Below are 18,715 nucleotides of genomic sequence, written 5' to 3'. Positions count from 1 at the left end.
AAGAAGAATCATTTCACACTGTTAGAATGACTACCGTCAAAAAGACAAGAAATGAAAAGTACTGGCAAGCATATGGAGAAAAGGGAATCCTTGAGTACTGTCGGTAGGAAGGCAAATTGACACAGCCACTACGGAAAACAATATGGAGATTCCTCAACAAATTCAAAAGAAGAACTACCGTAAGACCCTGCAATTTTACTTCTGAGAATGTACTCAAAGGAAAAGGAAACACTAACCTGAAAAGATATCTGCATCCCTACACTCACTGCAGAATTATCTACAATAGCTAAGAAGCAATCTGAATGTCCACTGATGGATGAATAAAGATATATATTTAAAATGGGCTATTATTCAGCCACAAAAAAGAGGGAAATCTTGCGACACCAGGAATGGATCTTGAGGGCATTATGCTAAGTGAAATAAGTCTAACAGAGAAAGACAAATATACCAAAACAAAACCCAAACTCTTAGATACAGAGGACCAACTCATGGTTGCCAGAGGCACGCGTAAGGAGATGGGCAAAATGGGCAAGGGAAGTTGAAAGGCACAAACAAAAATTTACAGTTATAAAATAAATAAGTCACGGGATTTAATGTACAAGGAGGTAACTATAGTTAACAACACTGGAATGTATATTTCAAAGTTGCTAAGGGAGTAAATCTTAACAGTTTTCACTTCAAGAAGAAAAAATTTCAACTATGTGTGGTGATAGACGTTAACTTGACTTTATGTGGTAGACATTCCTCAAAATACGGAATGATTATGTTGTACGCCTACAACTAACACAATGTTATATGCCAATTATATCTCAAAAATATTTGTTAAGCAAAAAACAGAGGCGCAGAACTTATGTAATATGCCCAAGGTTACACAGCTAAAAAGTAGCAAAGCCAGGATCTAAAACCAGTCTAGATTCAGAATCCAAGCATTCTTTAGAATGCCACCAAAGTCACTGATACCATTAGGCTTCCATCCCTCAACTTTAACTACACCTAAAACATAATCCTCAGTAACTAATGTGTTCAACACTAACTGATAACGCACTTGCCTTGTTTTGTTCCTTGAATACAACCTTGTTTCTGCACCAGAGACTTTGTACTTTCCTAAAACACTATTCCTCTAGGTCTGCCTTCCAATCATTATGACTCAACTTAAATGTCAACTAACCCTGACCCGTCCTGATCACCCTACCTAATATATCACCCTCAACTACAAACTGTCCGTCACATGAAATCGGTTTTATTTCCTCCACGGCTATTTATCACTTCTTAAAATGATCAGTTGCTTATTTCTCCCTCCTAGAGTGAAAATTCCAAAGAGGATAGAGACCTTGTCTGTCTTGCTCACTGCTACATCTTCAGCACCTCCAACAATGCCTGGCACAAAGCAGGTACTGGATATTTACAGAACAGATGCCAAAACTTCTGCTACACGTTAGGATTACCAAAATAAAAAAGATACAGTTCTTAATAAACTCCTGGTCTTTAGATTTATAAATACGTACCTCCTCCAGTTCTACATTAAAGGATGACTAGCTCCTAACATTTTTAACGGCTAACCTCTTCACCTGTCATGTTAAATCTTTCCCCGAGATCTCCCTTAGACTTCCCCCCAAGATTATCCCCTCTCTCACTTAATTTCTCCTTCTCCACTTACTGAACGTTTCCCACCCACCCTCCCACACTCAAATAACCTTCCCTCAGCCCTACATCCCCCTATTACCCCAAAATATCCCATCAGCTCCTTAACCACCCCTCTTACAAATACATCTTGACCACTTCCTCAAAAGTCACCAGTGACCTGAAAGTGTTCTCACTTTCTTCAACATTTAACCCTGCTGAGGACTTTCAATCCAACCAGAGGTGCTGCTGTGCCACAGTTCTCTTAATTTTTTTAAACCTTTTTTGATCTTACTTCACTGTCTCTGTTCTCTCATACCTTTAAACCTGATTTTCACTAGAACTTCACCCTCTACTCTTACGCCATTCTCTGTCTCGGAAACATTTCATCTTTTCCTCTATCTCAACCTGTATCAATAATTACATCATTCATTCAGAACCTAAATTCCAGCTCCACTTCATATTAAACATTCCATATTTAATATGATATGTGACTGAATTCTTAAGCAAATCCTCAATAAACAGTTGCCGGCCATGACTTAGAAAAAATAACGTGAACTAAAATAATGTTTTGAACAAGCACCGGAAGGCAATATCATACAACTTAAGGCTTGTTTCCTGAGTACTTCTTGAAATACAGTATGTGAACTAATTCCTCACTAATTTTAATTGACAGCGTGTACAAAAATAAATCAAAGACTAAAAATCATTCATACACTTTATATATGTGGTCAATCTATATTAATTTTGCCTAAAACTGTTTATACAGTTCTAAATACACAGAAATGGTATTACTGCACAAATACAGTAGTAGAAAGCTAAAACAGGGAACACGCCAGTCACAAATTATTGCGTAAGTCTGGAAACAACATGTGAAATAAATTCAAATTCTTTAAAAGGGGTTTGTAAATATGCACCTACAGTGCCATAATTAAAAGACTCACAGCTCAAAATTACACCTAATTATTAGAGCAAACTGTCCATTGACATTTTGTGCTATTTTCAAAAACATTACCAAGAAACAGACTTGTGTCATTGTGGCCTTCAATTTAGATAGCAAAGGGTAGTTAGTTATACATATTTATATCAGTATGATAAAACTACTCAGGTCCCAATCCTGTAAACAGTAATACAGACCAGAAGAAATGTTTACCCAGAAAAAGTGAAGATCTATCTTTACAACTCTCTGCAGTGGACAGGAGCCACAGTGCACACCGGTCAACCACAAATACCTGACTCACAGCCTAGCCCCTCTCATATGAGAGAAAATGGCATCTGGTTATTACCGAACAAACTGCACATTCAAAAACTACAGTGAACTCTGTAACTTGTTCGACAAAAACCCTCCTATGCTTTCCCTACGTACTACAAGAAGGTGCGAGGGGGGGAAAAAGATGAAGTCAGCTGGCAATTACCACTGCCAAAGCCAAGCTGGTGAAACAAGTCAGTCACCATGCTCCAAGGTATGTGGCATGTAAAGGCATGGACAGGAAAACAACAGGAGAGCCTTCAGCAAAAAGACACCTACATTTTAAGAAAAAGAAAATGAAAGTGACTTCACATCTCCTCCACCAAGGGAGCTGTAGGTGCACCGAGTCTTGAGAGAAATTCTAGGAGCTGCTCAAATGTTCTAGTTGGTGGCAGTTGATCACTACACCAGCTGTCACCTTTTCAAGTTTTTCAGGTTTCCCCTTTTGCCCCACAAAACCTCCTCTAGTCTAAGGTCGAAAAGTAACTGAGGAAATAGAACGGAAGATGAAGGGAAATGGCCGATGGGACAACAGAACACGAGAGCTGCTGTAACCACGTCTCCAGAGGACCCAAAGGTCTAGTTATCAAAGTACAGCTCTAGAAATCTGTATCAGACACCTTTCACATCCAGGGAAAACCTCCATCTGTATCCCTTTCGCATATTATCTCGTAAACTGAAACCGCCTGTCTTATCCTAAACTCATCCTGTATATATATATGACATTACGCTTAACCGATACCATTGCTTCCCTTAGTGAAAGGCAGATTTTTTTTTAAGGTAGGCAGAAAGGTGAGGATGGAATGTCCTGAGGGAATGGGGGGAGGGGGTGAGAAATACGTGCAAATACCATTGCGGCAAAGACACTGGACATGGCAGTTCCCTCATCGCTGCTGCAAATTCTCTTCGTGCATGACCCTCCGCTCAGCCCTCCTCCTGCTTCAACAATACACAGACACGTGTCCTAACGACCCGCACCATCACCTTTTCTAGCATCGCACGCTCCCCGCTTCCACCCTCCCTCGCCCCCCCAACAAAGACGGCCACACACAGTTAAAACAGCAGAAACTGCTGCCACCGCACCCTCCTTTCTGAGTGCTTCTACCATCGAGCACCCAGTGCTGGCTGAAAGGCAGGTCGGCAAACACGTATGTAGACACACTGACACACACGGGCGCGCATGCAGCATGCGGCGCACAGAAGGGCACCCGTGGACGCACCTGGAGGCCGGGTGCCCGGCGCTGCTGCCCGCCTGGTCCCTGTCACTGAGCGCAGCTGTGTAAATCCTCCGGTAGCGGTCGGCCAGGGCCCGGCCTGACAGGAGCAGCTGGTAGTGACCCCGGGAGTCCGGGGCCGGCAACCCCAGCCCCAGCCCCGCGGCCGCCAAGGAGCCCTCGGGAAGCGGCATGAACAGCGCCCCCGGCGCCGGAGAGGAAGAGAGGGTAGCGGCCGGGAAGAATCCGTCTCCGCCGGGCCCCGAGGAGGCGGCGGCGGCGGCGGCGGGAGAGGCGGTAGCTGCGCACATCATCCTCCTAGCCGCCGCCTCGTCCCCGCGGGCCGGGCAGGCAGACACGCGCGCGCACACACAGCCCTTTTCCAACGACGACGGCTCCGGCGGCGGCCTCTCGCTCCCGCAGCAGCGGAGACTACAAAGACAGCGACCTCCTCCTTCTCCTCCTCCTTCTCCTCCTCCCCCCCGCGCCGCCCTCGCCGCTGCTGGGGCCGCTCATCGAACCCCGCCACCCCGGGAGTGTGAGGAGGAGGCGGTGCCGCCGCTGCACCCGCCGCCGCCGCCGCCTCCGCTGCCGCCGCCGGGGCCACCCGCAATGGGAAGCGGCCGGCCGCACTGGGCATGCGCCACTCCTCGCGCACGCTCAGTCCCTGCGGCCCCGCGTTCCCGCCCCACCCCCTCGCCGCTGCCGCTGCCGCTGCCTCCGCCTCCGGGCATTGGGTGTGGGGCCGGGGAAGGCGTGCGGGATCCGGAGAAAGTCCACTTCTCCGGGTTTTACTAGCAGCTCGCGGAAGAGTCAGAAAAGTGCTGGGGAGGCGGGGAGGCTGTCAGCTCCAGCCAGCCGGCTTCAGGTACCTGGGTTCCATCCAGGTGGGAGAACTGGGATCTGAAAGAGAGACCCGGTGCCCACCGCCGGAGCGTGATCGTTCAGTATTCCTGTTCCCTTTCCCCAAAGCGTGCGCTGCCAACGGGAAGATTTACTGTGAATGGTGCTGATTGAACTCAGAATTCAAGGCAAAGGAGGCCAGCCGAATTAGAAGTACCTTTGGTGGTCTTAGTTTGGGGTTTTTTTCTCATTAGGATTTAAGTCTGTTAAAAATAACTTTTACCTACCAAAGACAGGTAGTAATTTGGTGCACCCTCTTTTCTTTTTTCCTGTGAAATTATAACTACAAAGTCTTTCCCAAGTTCTTATTCTTAACATTTATAGCCGAGCTAAGTCTTAATGCAGTAGTGCTTTTCTCAAATATTCTTTCTTTAACTCCACATTCACCCTAAGGCGGGGGAGAGGGGCACTCTTGTCTCTTGACAGTGGAAACTTCACGGCTTATTTTTCTCAGCCCAGACTTACGTTCGGTTCAGTCGCTCAGTCGTGTCCGACTCTCTGCGACCCCATGAATCACAGCACGCCAGGCCTCCCTGTCCATCACCAACTCCCAGAGTTCACTCAAACCCACCTCCTTTGAGTCGGTGATGCCATCCAGCCATCTCATTCTCTGTCGTCCCCTTCTCCTCCTGCCCCCAATCCCTCCCAGCATCAGAGTCTTTTCCAGTGAGTCAACTCTTCACGTGAGGTGGCCAAACTATGGGAGCTTCAGCTTTAGCATCAGTCCTTCCAATGAACACCCAGGACTGATCTCCTTTAGGATGGACTGGTTGGATCTCCTTGCAGTCCAAGGGACTCTTAAGAGTCTTCTCCGGCACCACAGTTCAAAAGCATCAATTCTTCGGCGAGCAGCTTTCTTCACAGTCCAAATCTCACATCCATACATGACCACTGGAAAAACCATAGCCTTGACTAGACTGACCTTTGTTGGCAAAGTAATATCTCTGCTTTTTAATATGCTATCTAGGTTGGTCATAACTTTCTTTCCAAGGAGTAAGCGTCTTTTAATTTCATGGCTGTAATCAGCATCTGCAGTGATTTTGGAGCCCCCAAAAATGAAATCTGACACTGTTTCCACTGTTTCCCCATCTACTTCCCATGAACTGATGGAACCAGATGCCATGATCTTACATTTCTAAAGGTAATTCTTGAATATGACCTGAAACTACAATTGTGACAGACTGTGTAACATAAGCAAATGTCATATCTACCAAAGATCTTATCAGTATTGTCTATAAATGTAATATTTGCTGAGCCCCCTCTTCCCAGTTATTCTACTAACTTCTTCAAAGTAAATACTCTAGAAATATATGTGCCAAAGCACCCTGATTCTTATTAAATTTTATCCTTTTGATTCTCAGTTTGAAGAGTTTGCTTAACTGCATAGTCTCGACGAAATCATTTTTAAGTCTTAAATCCCTGTGCTATTGGTTTCCCCCATGGCTCAACGGGAGACACAGGAGACGCAGGGTCAATCCCTGGAACCCGAGACCCCCTGGAGAAGGAAATGGCAACCCACTCCATGGAAATCCCATGGACAGAGCAGCCTGGTGGGCTACAGCCCAAAGGGTCACAAAGAGTTGGATATGACTGAACACATAAGCGCACATATCCTTTATGTACTTACTGCCTCTTAAGCCTCTTTGAATGTTCTTTAGCAGGAAAAAAAAATCAGGCCCCATTTACTTTTTGGAGAAGTACAAACAAGCAGTGGAGAAATTTAAATAATTCTAGTTTTTATGGGGAGACAGTGCTGAAGGATTCCTTTTTATCTGGGGCTTTGAATAATAAATGGATGTCATTTTGATTTTAAAAAGATAAGTAGAAGTGGGATAATAAAGCCATGGGACAGAGGACAGGCATGAGAAATCATAGTATTTTCGTCGTGTGAGTAGCTCTGTTGTACAGATTTTGTATTTGTCTTGTTGCCTCAGCTGTCTTATAAGCTCCTTCTGAGCTTATCTTGATGTCTTCCTCAGCACCTGGTCTAGAACCTTGCCTATGGTAGATATCCAGCAGTTGTTTGTTGGGTGAAATTCCCTGTGCTGATGCTCCAACATGGTTACCCACCTGTGTTGAACAGAAAGGGCCCCGCCGCTCCCCTCTCCCATCCCCCCTCTCATCCCCCCCCCCCAACCTGGGATGAGAGCCAAGACATAATAGAGGCAGCTAAATGCTGATGGAGCCCTTAGCCGCTCTAAGGGCTAATACTGTTGCAAGAGCCAGAGAGACAGCCAAAAGGCTCTGGCACGGGAAAGTTTGGGTTCTGACTCTGCTATTTGTATGTTTTGGGGCAAGTTTCATCCTCTGACGGGGCCTCCCTGGTAGCTCAGCTGTTAAAAAATCTGCTTGCAATGCAGGAGACCCTGGTTCGATTCCTGGGTTGGGAAGATTCCCTGGAGAAGGGATAGGCTACCCACTCCAGGTATTCTTGGGCTTCCCTTGTGGCTTAGCTGGTAAACAATCCCCCTGCAATGTAGGAGACCTGGTGTTCGATCCCTGGGTTGGGAACATCCTCTGGAGAAGGGAATGGCAACCCACTCCAGTATTCTGGCCTGGAGAATTCCATGGACTATATAGTCCAAGGGTTCACAAAGAGTCCGGACAGGACTGAGTGACTTTCACTTGCATCCTTTGAAACAGGGTCAAAATAATACTGCAGGAGATTGTGGGAGGACTTCACCTTGTCAGGTGGCTTTTCACAAATGGTTACAGACAAAACAGAACACACTAGACTTTTCCATAAGGACTGGAATGATGTTTGTGTCCGTTCCCCCTGGTGCATCCCCACCTCCTAGCACGGACGCTAGTCCTAAGCAGCAGGGAAATAGACATCGGTTGAATGAATGAATATGTGAATGAATAAATGTTGCTGGCAGAGAGAAATATTTGCAGCTCAGGCTCAGGTGGTGGCCTGTGCACTCACTGTCCATTTAGAGCTTCTAGTGGAGACTGACCTGGAGCATCTGTCTCCGAGTTACCCCTTACCCGTTCCTTAATTTCCCTTGGGTCCTTACAGAACCCTTCGGTCCCAGACAGGCCCCTTCCCGAGCCTTCTGGGTACACACAAAACCCGGTAGCTGGATAATTTTTAAAGAATCCCGTTGTCACTGAGCGGCGCCACTAGGCGTGCGCCGAGTCGCACACATGCTCACTTAGGTATCCGAGGGTGGCGTTTCTGTTGCGGTTGGCAGCGTTTCCTTCCACGGCAGCGGCAGCGGCCGCTCTACCCTAAATTGATAGCCAATGCAGCGTTTTTTTCTCCTCTTCTTTCTGATTCCGCGCTGTGCGCTCCCGGGCCACTGCAACTTGCTACTCCTCTGCCTTGGCAGCTGGACAGCTTGGAAGGCTCCCTTGGGGTTGGCGGGGAATAGGGCGCCAGCCGGAGGGAAAGGGCTCACCCTTGACTCCACTGTCCAGGGGACCTGAAGGGAAGGGTGACCCCACCCCACCCAAGGCAAGTCTCGAGGGTCACCTGAAGCACCAATGCAAACGAGAGAAGTGGATTTCTCGAAATGTACAAAAGCAAGTGTCCCCTCCCGCCAGTTACTGTTCGCACTACTATCGAAAGCCCTGTGTTGGGAAGGGGGACCGGGGGAGGGAGGGGGCAGGCTCTCACTATTCGAGAAAATGTGCAGAATGAAAAAAACATATAGAGGGCTTTGCTATTGTTTTTCCAGCCCCATTGAGCGGGGCCCTAGTACTTTCCGTGCTGCCATCTTAGCTTTATCTCCTGGCCGGGCTGGGCGTGTGTGCAATCGTGTCAGGAGGAAGGGTAGAGGCGTGGAGGGAGCATTGGGCGGGTCGGGTGTCAGAATTGGCCAGACAGGAGTTCAGGGCACAGTCACCCTCAAAGAACGTTGCACTAAGGCAAATCCTGACTTTGCCCATTTTATTAGTGACACACATGCATAGTATCTTTTTATAGTCTTTGTGGTAGATATCATGCTCGTTTCTCAAAAACATCTCTCGTCTCTTTGATCGTAGAAGACCATGGCTTCATCTTTTATCCCTATGACAGAGTTTGTCGCTCTTTTCCGCTTGACATTCCAAACCTGAGACTACAATTTTCTGAACTCTTACCGGATTTACATCTTTTGTACTCTAAGCAGATCTTTTAAAGGAAGCTATATCATGTCAATGTATGGCAAAACCAACCAATATAATATTGTAAAATAATTAGCCTCCAGTAAAAAAATAATAAAGATTAAAAAATAATAAAAAATAAACAACAACAAAATGTTTTTTTAAAAATGCTGATGTAGTAAATAACAAGCATAAACCATAAAGTGTATATAAAAGGACACTGATTGATATTGTTAGTTTCATTTAAAAGGTTAATATTGTATTAATGCTACACAAGATTTCAAACACAGGAAGCATGTATATAATCAGAAACATCAAGACTGGCTGGAAATGTTGTGGTCAGCGTTAAGAATCTGAGTTTGTTTCCTGGATTTGTACAATAATGCATGTAAAAACCAAGATTGGTGGCTCAGAGCATCTTAAAACAAGCTTATTAGCTGAGAACAATTTGGAAGGAAAAAACACTCGAGAAATTCTTCACTCTTCAGTAGCCATTTTCTAAAGACCACAGAATTCTGCATTCTTGACAAATATGACCATATTGCACTTTGAAATATATTTCATATAATTTAATACTGTAAACTGAATAGAAGTCAGTTTGGAATTCTTTTAAACAAAAATCGCATATTAGATCCCCTAGGTACACTGACTTATTCTTTTAAACAACTATTTTTAGGGCCTTGGAAGAAGGATCAGTAATTTGTAGTCATGAAGAGTTAATGCTTTTACCTTTTGATTCATATTAGTTTTAAAAGATACAAATTTTATGTCCAAATTTCCCTACAAATAAAAAATGTAGATTCTAGGGGCCCTGGGTTAAATTTTCATCCCGGAAAAATGTTTCTAAAATATTGATTAGTGAGAATATTCTTTGAAGTATGCAAATTCACAAATATATATCTGAATGCAAATCACAGTTTAAAAAAGTCTTGTGTGTCAATTTGTGTTAGTAGATTATTTCTAAATACTCAAAATGTATTGACTTGCGAATTTACTATTTTACAGAAGCACTAAATTGTTTATTATATGAATATATGGTTATCATGTCAACTAGGAAAGAGACAAAGCAAATTCTCATTTATCCAAATTTTGAACACTTTTATAACTTAACTTGAATAATGCTAACAAAGTAACACATCAAGAAGCAAGTTTAAGTTATGCTTGATGCAGTTTATTGTTGCATCTGAATTTATGGAATTCACCTTATTTGAAAAATGTTCATATTCATTGTGGAATACCTACTATGAGTCTGGCAATGTGTGAAGTGATGAAAATATAAAAGGAATAAAAGGTGTTTTGTATCTTTAAAATAAATAAATAAATATTGTGATTTGTTTTAGCCAAGAGGAAGCTTTCACAGCTGATACAGAAATTCATATAAAGTATAACTCTGAGAGAAATGTCAAAACCATTGAATTTTAATCTTAAAAACTTCAATATGGTTTATAAATTATTAGACTGATCTTTATTACTGAGGTTAAATAGTTTAATATTAAATCATATTCTTCAAACCCTAAAGGACTATTGAAATTTTTCTATAGAATAGCAATTTTACAATGTCAAAGTTTCCTTGAACTATATTATTTTTAATAGGATTCTTGGCTAATCCAGATATCAGGATATATCTAAATGACTCTAAACTGATTATACTAAGCTCTTATTTTAAAGATATTGAGCCTCCCTAAGGCTAAGTTTTCTCATCAGTAAAATTAGAGTAATAATAACACCTAGTTCATTAGATTCTTTGAGGATTAATTTAAATAACATGTATGAAGGACTTGCCCAGCACATTATCTGGCAGGCAATAACTATTATTATTATGTGTTTTTTGTGCTCTATTTGAGGTGTATCCCGATCTTGTGCTAGAGGAAATGATAAAACAGTTACACAGTTTGAGTTGTTTCCTCACAGAGTCCTATCCACAAATACAGATTTACTATATCTTGACATGACAAGAAGAATTGAATCTAAAGACTATTCATTTCCCTAAAATACTCTGTTCTTGGATGATTTATTACTTCACAAAATATATTGCTGATTTTCATTAATTGAGTTTCTGGAATTTTAACTGATGGCTATATTTTTGACATCTAATAATCAAAAGATTATAGTTCCTTCTCAAGTAGCTGGTGGCACTTCCAGGGTCAGAAATTATAAATCATCCATGGCTCACATTCTCTTGTTAATTTATCTGTAATTAACATCAAAAACTTAGCCCCACCCAGTTCAACTTCCTGTTTTGATCAATAGTTTGACTTTTATATTTTGAAAGTAAAAAGGAGTTGATCTACTAGCTCTTCATAAATAATTCTCTTAAAAATATTTTGCTTCTTCTTTATCACGTCAAATTTGTCTTCCAACTGGGCCAGACGCAGTTTAAAAAGTTTTAGAACATACACTTCATGAAAAATAGTTCTGCTTTTCCTAAATTAATTTGTGGTAAGTAATACTGTTTTCTTAGTTCAGACAAAATAATCTTATCTGTATAATGTCAAATGTTGAGAACTAGATTATTTATTTATGTGGCGGAGCAAAGACAACACAGATTCCCAAGAAAAGATGTGGCTTCCTTGCAGGTAGTCCTGACATCCATGTCACTGTGCAGGTGGAATGGGGTACCAGTAATTTTCTTGTTTGCTCTCAAGTTTATTCCTGCAAACTTCATTGTCATCTAGCTTCAAATTAGGTTAAGCCTGTGGGGTGAGATGGGTGATTGAAAAATGGGAAGGAGGAGAAACTGTGCCTCTCCCATCCCCCCGCCCTCATTGCTCTTTCAATTTTGGAGCAATAGCACCTCTGTGGTTCCACCTTCTCCTGGACCGCTTCTCCTTCCATGATCCAGCTCCAGCCATATACCCTCTGTTGTACAACCAGTTCTCCTTGGGCAGCCCTGGCTCCTGGAATCTGGTAACACTTTCTCCTCCTGTGGGATCTCCATCACCAGGGATTATAGTAGTTTCCTGCTGATATTACTCCTTGAAATGTCTCTATCCCTCCTTTGACTTTTCAGCTCCTTCAGTACCAATTAGTTCTCCATATTCAGTCCCCTCTCTCAAAGACCTGGCATGCACTTGTTTGTTTTCCTGATTGGACTCCAAGTGAGGCAGATAGTCTCCCATCTACATAATAGACCTGAATTGGCTCCTCAGCCAAATGATGGCATGTCATCCTCTTTCATCTGGTCTTTCAAGCTTGTAGATCTGACCTCAATTAGCAAAACAGGAACCTACTTTGAGAACAATATTGATTGACTCACTGCACCCATTCCAAATCCCCTTCTTCCATTCCTGCCTCTACTCTAGGGACAGAGGAAAAAAAAGAAGTATTCTCCCTGGGAGACTCTCCTACATCTAAGGTTGGCTTTGGGGCACAATTCAGGCCAGCAGGATAAAGAAGAATCTGCTGGTACTGCTCTGTGGTCTCTCTCTTTCCACCTCAAAGATGGTCAGGATGGTTGATGTTTGTTGCCATGAGCTAAGACGTATGAGATAAATGCCAAGGGCATCACTGACATCAGTGGAGCCACTGAACAAAATTTCAAACTTATTTTTATGATTAAAAAAATACCCTTTCTTGCTTTATGCAAGTCAAACATCAAAAAGTTCACTGCAGTGTTTTATGTCATGCCTTCAGGTTTGTTAATGATTTCTGCAGTGCTGTGCCTCCCAGATATCCTCCAGGTCTGAGGCACTTATTCCCCAGCTGCTGAGAGTATTGACCACTAGCTGCTCACAGCTAAGCCCCTTCTGTAAGTTGCTCTTGGTCTTAGAGGGTTGCCCAGGATTCCAGCCCCTCCCAACAGTTCACTGCTCAACGAGGTGTACAAAGCCCTGGCCCTCTGACCATACTTCAGGATGACTTTGAAGAGCCACACTAGCTCACATCTCTCCATTAACTAAGGCCTTTGTGCCAACTGCCCTGCATCAATTTCTCTTTCTCACCTGCTTTTCTCAGGCAGTATTGTTGAAAGGACTTTATGATAAACTTTCTACGTGCAAGTCTCCTTCTCTGAGTCTGTTTCTTAAGGAGCCTGACTTGTCGGTTAGTATGGATAGTGGACTGAAGATGCAGACTCTAAAATGGGATTTTGGAGCTGGATCACCCACTGGTTAGATGACAATGAGGACCCCATCTGTGGTGGATGGTTTCTAAAGTGACACCATGATCGCTGTCTCTTAATACCCCTGCCCTTGTATGAACTTCTCCTCTTGTGTTTGGACATGCAAATTCTTTCTAACCAATAGGATACGGCACAGTGACAGGGGTACATGTGTGTGACTAGGTTACATAGTATCACAACTCCCATCTTGCTGGAACCCTCTCTTATTTTGCTGACTTTGAAGAAGCTAGCTACTATACTGTGAGCCACTGTATGGAGAGGGCCGCATCGCAGGGAGCTGATGGTATGTTCTGATCAACAGCCAACAAAGACTTAGTTCTTCAGTCCTGCAGCCTACAAGAAACCTAATTCTGCCAAAAAAATGTATGAGTGTGAGAGTGGTTCCTCTCCCAGCTGAGTCTCAGATGAGACTATAGCCCCAGCAGACACCTTGATTGCAGAGGACAGAGCCAAGCCATGACAATATGTGTCATTTTAAGCCAGTAAGTATGTGATAACATTGCACAGTAGAAGAACAATGAAATGCTGAGTTAGAGGTCCAGTGGTCTGAGGCATGCCAGATGCCTGCTACAAAGTATAGGGTAGGGTGTCACACCTTACATTTGCTACCACAAAGGAGGGACAAGATCTGCTAGACTTCTCTGAGTTCTGCAGGTGTATTTGATTGAGAATATTGCTCTGACAAATTTCATGAATGACACAGATGGCTGCCAGCTTTAAGTGGTGCCCAGAGCAGGAAAGTGCTCTGCACCATCTCTTAAGTGTGGGGCAAGGACTTCTGCTTCTTGGACGATACAGCATGACAGCATGTATGATATTAATGTATTAGTGGTGGGGAAAGATGCAATGAATGGAAAGTTTCAATGGGAGAATAACGAAGAGCATGGCCACATGACCTTTAGAATAAAAATCATAAACTATTGAAAATAGCTCCTGGCAGACTGTGTGGGCCAGGAAAATTGGAAGAGCACCTCATCATGAGATGTCAGGGGGCTAGAACTGCCCAACAGGAGCTAGGTTTTGCTGAATCTACCAACTTATAAGATCCAGAGGGGCCAACAAAAACCTTTGGTAAGATGGAGGTAATATACTAAGGATTGGGTGTGAACGGGACCAGAGAGCAAGTATGCTTCATGATTGTGTGGCTGCTGCTGCTGCTGCTGCTAGGTCGCTTCAGTCGTGTCCGACTCTGTGCGACCCCACAGATGGAAGCCCACCAGGCTCCCCCATCCCTGGGATTCTCTAGGCAAGAACACTGGAGTGGGTTGCCATTTCCTTCTCCAATGTGTGAAAGTGAAAAGTGAAAGTGAAGTCGCTCAGTCGTGTCCGACCCTTAGCGACCCCACGGACTGCAGCCTACCAGGCTTCTCCATCCATGGGATTTTCCAGGCAATAGCACTGGAGTGGCTTGCCATTGCCTTCTCCGGATTGTGTGGCTAGGTGTCATCAATCCTTCTTGCACTGTTACCTGTGGCTAAGCTCCCATATGGCTGCATGGGATTGGAAGGCCCCTTATGACTGATGTAGAAGAAGAAAAAGGCTGAGCTTGGTGCAGGCATAAGATGACTTGTTAAGTAGGTGCAAGTTGACAGGAACTGCTGCTTGTCTATGATCTGATAGATAAAGATGAGGCAAAATCCTCTCAGTGATTCAAACTTCATGCATTGAGCATAGTCATCCATTTTGCATGTAAGTGGCCTGAAGTAAGAATATGTAAGATCCATGGGTTGTAGCAGGTGGCTTGGCCATTTGGTAAGGGCCTGGAAGAAGAAAGATTGGAATATTGGGCAGAAGAAGATCTATGGAAGAGGCATGCAAACAGATCTGTGGGAGTGAGCACAAAGTGTGACTTTCTTTGAATCACATGGTAATGCCCATCAGAGAATGTCTCACCATGACCACGGAGATAGAAGGACTCCTCCGGTTGGTACCAGCTTCTATTTTTGTCCACCCAATAGGGGCACAGAGGGCACATGGACAGGATAGTCGTGGTGCAGAGATGGAGGCTGTATGTGGGTGGCAAGGATGGAGGTTATGCATGGACCTTACAGGGAGGGCTTTCCCTTAACAATGCTGATCTAGCTACTGCTATTGGCAGAATGTGCAATCTTCCAGCAAAATGAAGCACAGTTCCTCAAGGAAATGAACCAGCCACTTGCTGGATATTTGATCACATTCCACCCTGGAAGGGTCAGTGATTCACCTGGGACTGATGCATATTTTGATATGGACTTGCATTCCCTGGGGCTTCCCTGGTGACTCAGTGGTAAAGAATCCACCTGCAATGCAGGAGACTTGGGTGTAATCCCTGGGTAGGGAGGATCTCCTGGAGAAGGAAATGGCAACCTACTCATGTATTCTTACTGGGAAAATCCCATGGACAAAAGAGCCTGATGGACTACCACCCATAGGTCTCAAAAGTGTCAGACAACGACTGAGCAACTACACAAACATTGCATTCCCCACCCATATTGGCCAGCATCCTCATCTGATGGCTTAGGGAGTTCTATTTCACAGATATGAGATCCTGGAAAGCATTGTTCCAGTCCAGGGTGTCCATTTTACTGTATATATCTGTGTTAGATTGAATAATGACCCCCCCCAAAAAAAAACTGTCCACATTATATTCCTCAAAGTCTGTGAATGTTGCCTTACCTGGCAAAAGTCTTCCCACATGATGGTAGTGGTAAAGAACCCGCCTGCCAACGCAGGAGACACAGGAGATAAAGGTTTGATCCCTGGGTCAGGAAGAGCCCCTGGAGGAGGGTGGGACAACCCACTCCAGTACTCTTGCCAGGAAAATCCCATGGATGGAGGAGCTTGGCAGGCTGCAGTCCATGTGGTCACAAAGAGTTGGACTCAACTGAAGCGATTTAGCATGCACACATGCACACCAAGCAACAGGGGTGTTGCCGGTGTGATTGAATTAAACATCCTCAGATGAGAAGAGCACTGTGGATTATCCAGGTGGAACCAAGGGAATCACAAGAGTGCTTATAAGGGGGAGGCACAGTGTCAGACTTTATTTTTTGGGCTCCAAAATCACTGTGGATGCTGATTGCAGCCATGAAATTAAAAGGCGCTTACTCCTTGGAAAGAAAGTTATGACCAACCTAGATAGCATATTAAAAAGCAGAGACATTACTTTGCCAACCAAGGTCCGTCTAGTCAAGGCTATGGTTTTTCCAGTGGTCATGTATGGATGTGAGAGTTGGACTGTGAAGAAAGCTGATCGCCAAAGAATTGATGCTTTTGAACTGTGGTGTTGGAGAAGACTCTTGAGAGTCCCTTGGACTGCAAGGAGGTCCAACCAGTCCATCCTAAAGGAGATCAGTCCTGGGTGTTCATTGGAAGAACTGATGTTGAAGCTGAAACTCCAATACTATGGCCACCTCATGTGACGAGTTGACTCACTGGAAAAGACTGTGATGCTGGGAGGGATTGGGGGCGGGAGGAGACGGGGACGACAGAGAATGAGATGGCTGGATGGCATCACCGACTCTGTGGACATGAGTTTGAGTGAACTCCGCGAGTTGGTGATGGACAGGGAGGCCTGGCGTGCTGTGATTCATGGGGTCGCGGAGAGTCGGACACGACTGAGCGACTCAGCTGAACTGAAGAGGCTCAGAGTGAGGGGAGGCACTGTGTCTGTAGGAAGCAGGGTCAGGGGAGAGATGATGGCAGAAGCAGAAAAGAGGAAAAAAAAATTTGAAGATTCTCTGCTGCTGGTTTTGGTGGTGGAAGGAGGGCTCTGAGCAAGGAAATGTATATGACCTCTGGAGGCTGGAAAAGCAGAAACTAATCCTTCCCTGGAGCCTTCAGGAGAAGGATAGCCCTGCTGACACCTTGGTTTTTATGGCTTCTGACCTCCAAAAATGTAAGATAAATTCGGTCTGTTTTAACCCAGTAAGTCTGTGACAGCAATAAAAGGAAACCAGTAAAATATCCATTGGCTCAGATGCTCAGTCATGTCTGACTCTTTGCAACCCAATGGACTGTAGCCCACCTCTGTCCATGGGACTCTCCAGGCAAGAATACGGGAGCGGGTTGCCAATGCTTGAGGTGGACTGTCTTGGATACTATAGGGTTCTTGCCCAGACTGATACCCCTTCAGAACTGAGTCTCTTATTTCCCAGCGGTCAGAAGTGTTGTCTGCTGACAACTCACAGCTGAGCCCCCTCTAAGCCTTGGGCTCAGAAGTCAGTGGAAGGTTGCTGTCTGGACCATGGTTATATCCCCTCCCTGAGGTGCAGTTTGAATTGCGTGACTTAAATTCCCCTTAATTATAATAATGGCTAAGTGAGAGGACAGAGTTTAATGTAAAGCCAAAGAAGCTGTGTCCTCTGAACCCCAGATGTTAGCAGTTTTAGCCAAACACTTGCTTTAAAACTGGCAGGGCAGTCCTCATTACACTGTGAGGAAGAGTTGGCGTGCTCCCTGAAGGCACCTAACTCCCAGCTGGATGAAAGGAGGAGGAGGACACAGCGAGGCTATAAACACCTATGCGGTTCTGCTTCCTGACTCAACAGTGAGACAGACAGTGCCCCTCCCCCGCCCATCCATCTTCTGTCATGGCTGCTCCGCCCAGTGATGGATGTAGCTGGGCACCAGGAACAAAGGAGATTGGTTAGGCAGTTAATGTTGTCGTTTAGCTTGACCCACGGAGCATCTCACCTAAGGCAGTCATCATGGAGGGGAGAGGACCAGTTAAGAGGTAAGACACACAGGAAAAAGTGATCTCACATGAAGGGTGAGGGAAATGGAGGCTCCTCATGTCATTCCCAGTCTCTGGGTGGACCTTGGTGTCATTTATTGAAATAGAATCCAGGGAACAAAGGCTGTTTCAGGATGGGAGATGAAGAGTGCTGTTTATCTTCTCTCTTTCCTGCTCTGAAAATAATTTGGGAGTATGTTTCTAGAGAATGTAATCACTCCCCTTACACACATCCCTTTGCCATTAGTTTTTGGCTCACTCCAAACCCACTCCAGGCTCCCCTTGTGGCTCAGCTGGTAAAGAATCCACCTGCAATGTGGGAGACCTGGGTTCGATCCCTGGTTTGGGAAGATGCCCTGGAGACGGGAAAGACTACCCACTCCAGTATTCTGGCCTGGAGAATTCCATGGACTGTATAGTCCATGGGATCGCAAAGAGTCAGACACGACTGAGCGACTTTCACTTCACAAACCTACTCCAGGATTCTTGCCTGGGAAATCCCATGGACAGAGGAGCCTGGTGGGCTACAATCCATAGGGTCATGAAGAGTCAGATATGACCTAGACACTAAATAACAACAAAACCTTTTCCCTACACAGTCATCTTTAAAAATTGTATCATATGCAATAAAATATTTTCCATCAATAAAAAGGAATATATGCTACCACACGGATGAACCTTAAAAATATCATGCTAAGCAGCCAGACAACCACATATTGTGTGGTTCCATTTATGTGGAACATCCAGAATATGCAAATCCATTGAAATAGAAAGTAGATTGGTGGTTGCCAGTGGCTGGAGAAATCAGG

At 44.6% G+C, this 18,715-nt stretch overlaps 1 protein-coding gene across 11 annotated transcripts in view; it reads right to left on the bottom strand.

The window, feature by feature from the left end:
• MYCBP2 (MYC binding protein 2) overlaps positions 1–4,673 on the bottom strand; it is a 277,882-nt gene extending 273,209 nt beyond the window's left edge. For 10 of the 11 annotated variants that reach the window (XM_088842670.1, XM_088842671.1, XM_055426496.2 and 7 more), the window contains exon 1: positions 4,090–4,672. In XM_088842670.1, coding sequence (XP_088698796.1) covers positions 4,090–4,397 — 308 coding nt within the window. In that variant the 5' untranslated portion in view covers positions 4,398–4,672. Of the gene's footprint in view, positions 1–4,089 lie in introns of all 11 variants that reach the window. The other variant, XM_088842669.1, reaches the window with a different exon arrangement.
• Between the last annotated feature and the right edge of the window lie 14,042 nt (positions 4,674–18,715).

Source organism: Moschus berezovskii, chromosome 13 (assembly GCF_049115385.1).
Source record: "Moschus berezovskii isolate FMDL1 chromosome 13, NW_MosBer_1.0, whole genome shotgun sequence".
Classification (NCBI taxonomy): Eukaryota; Metazoa; Chordata; class Mammalia; order Artiodactyla; family Moschidae; genus Moschus; species Moschus berezovskii.
This window is presented reverse-complemented; position numbering and strand designations above follow the sequence as displayed.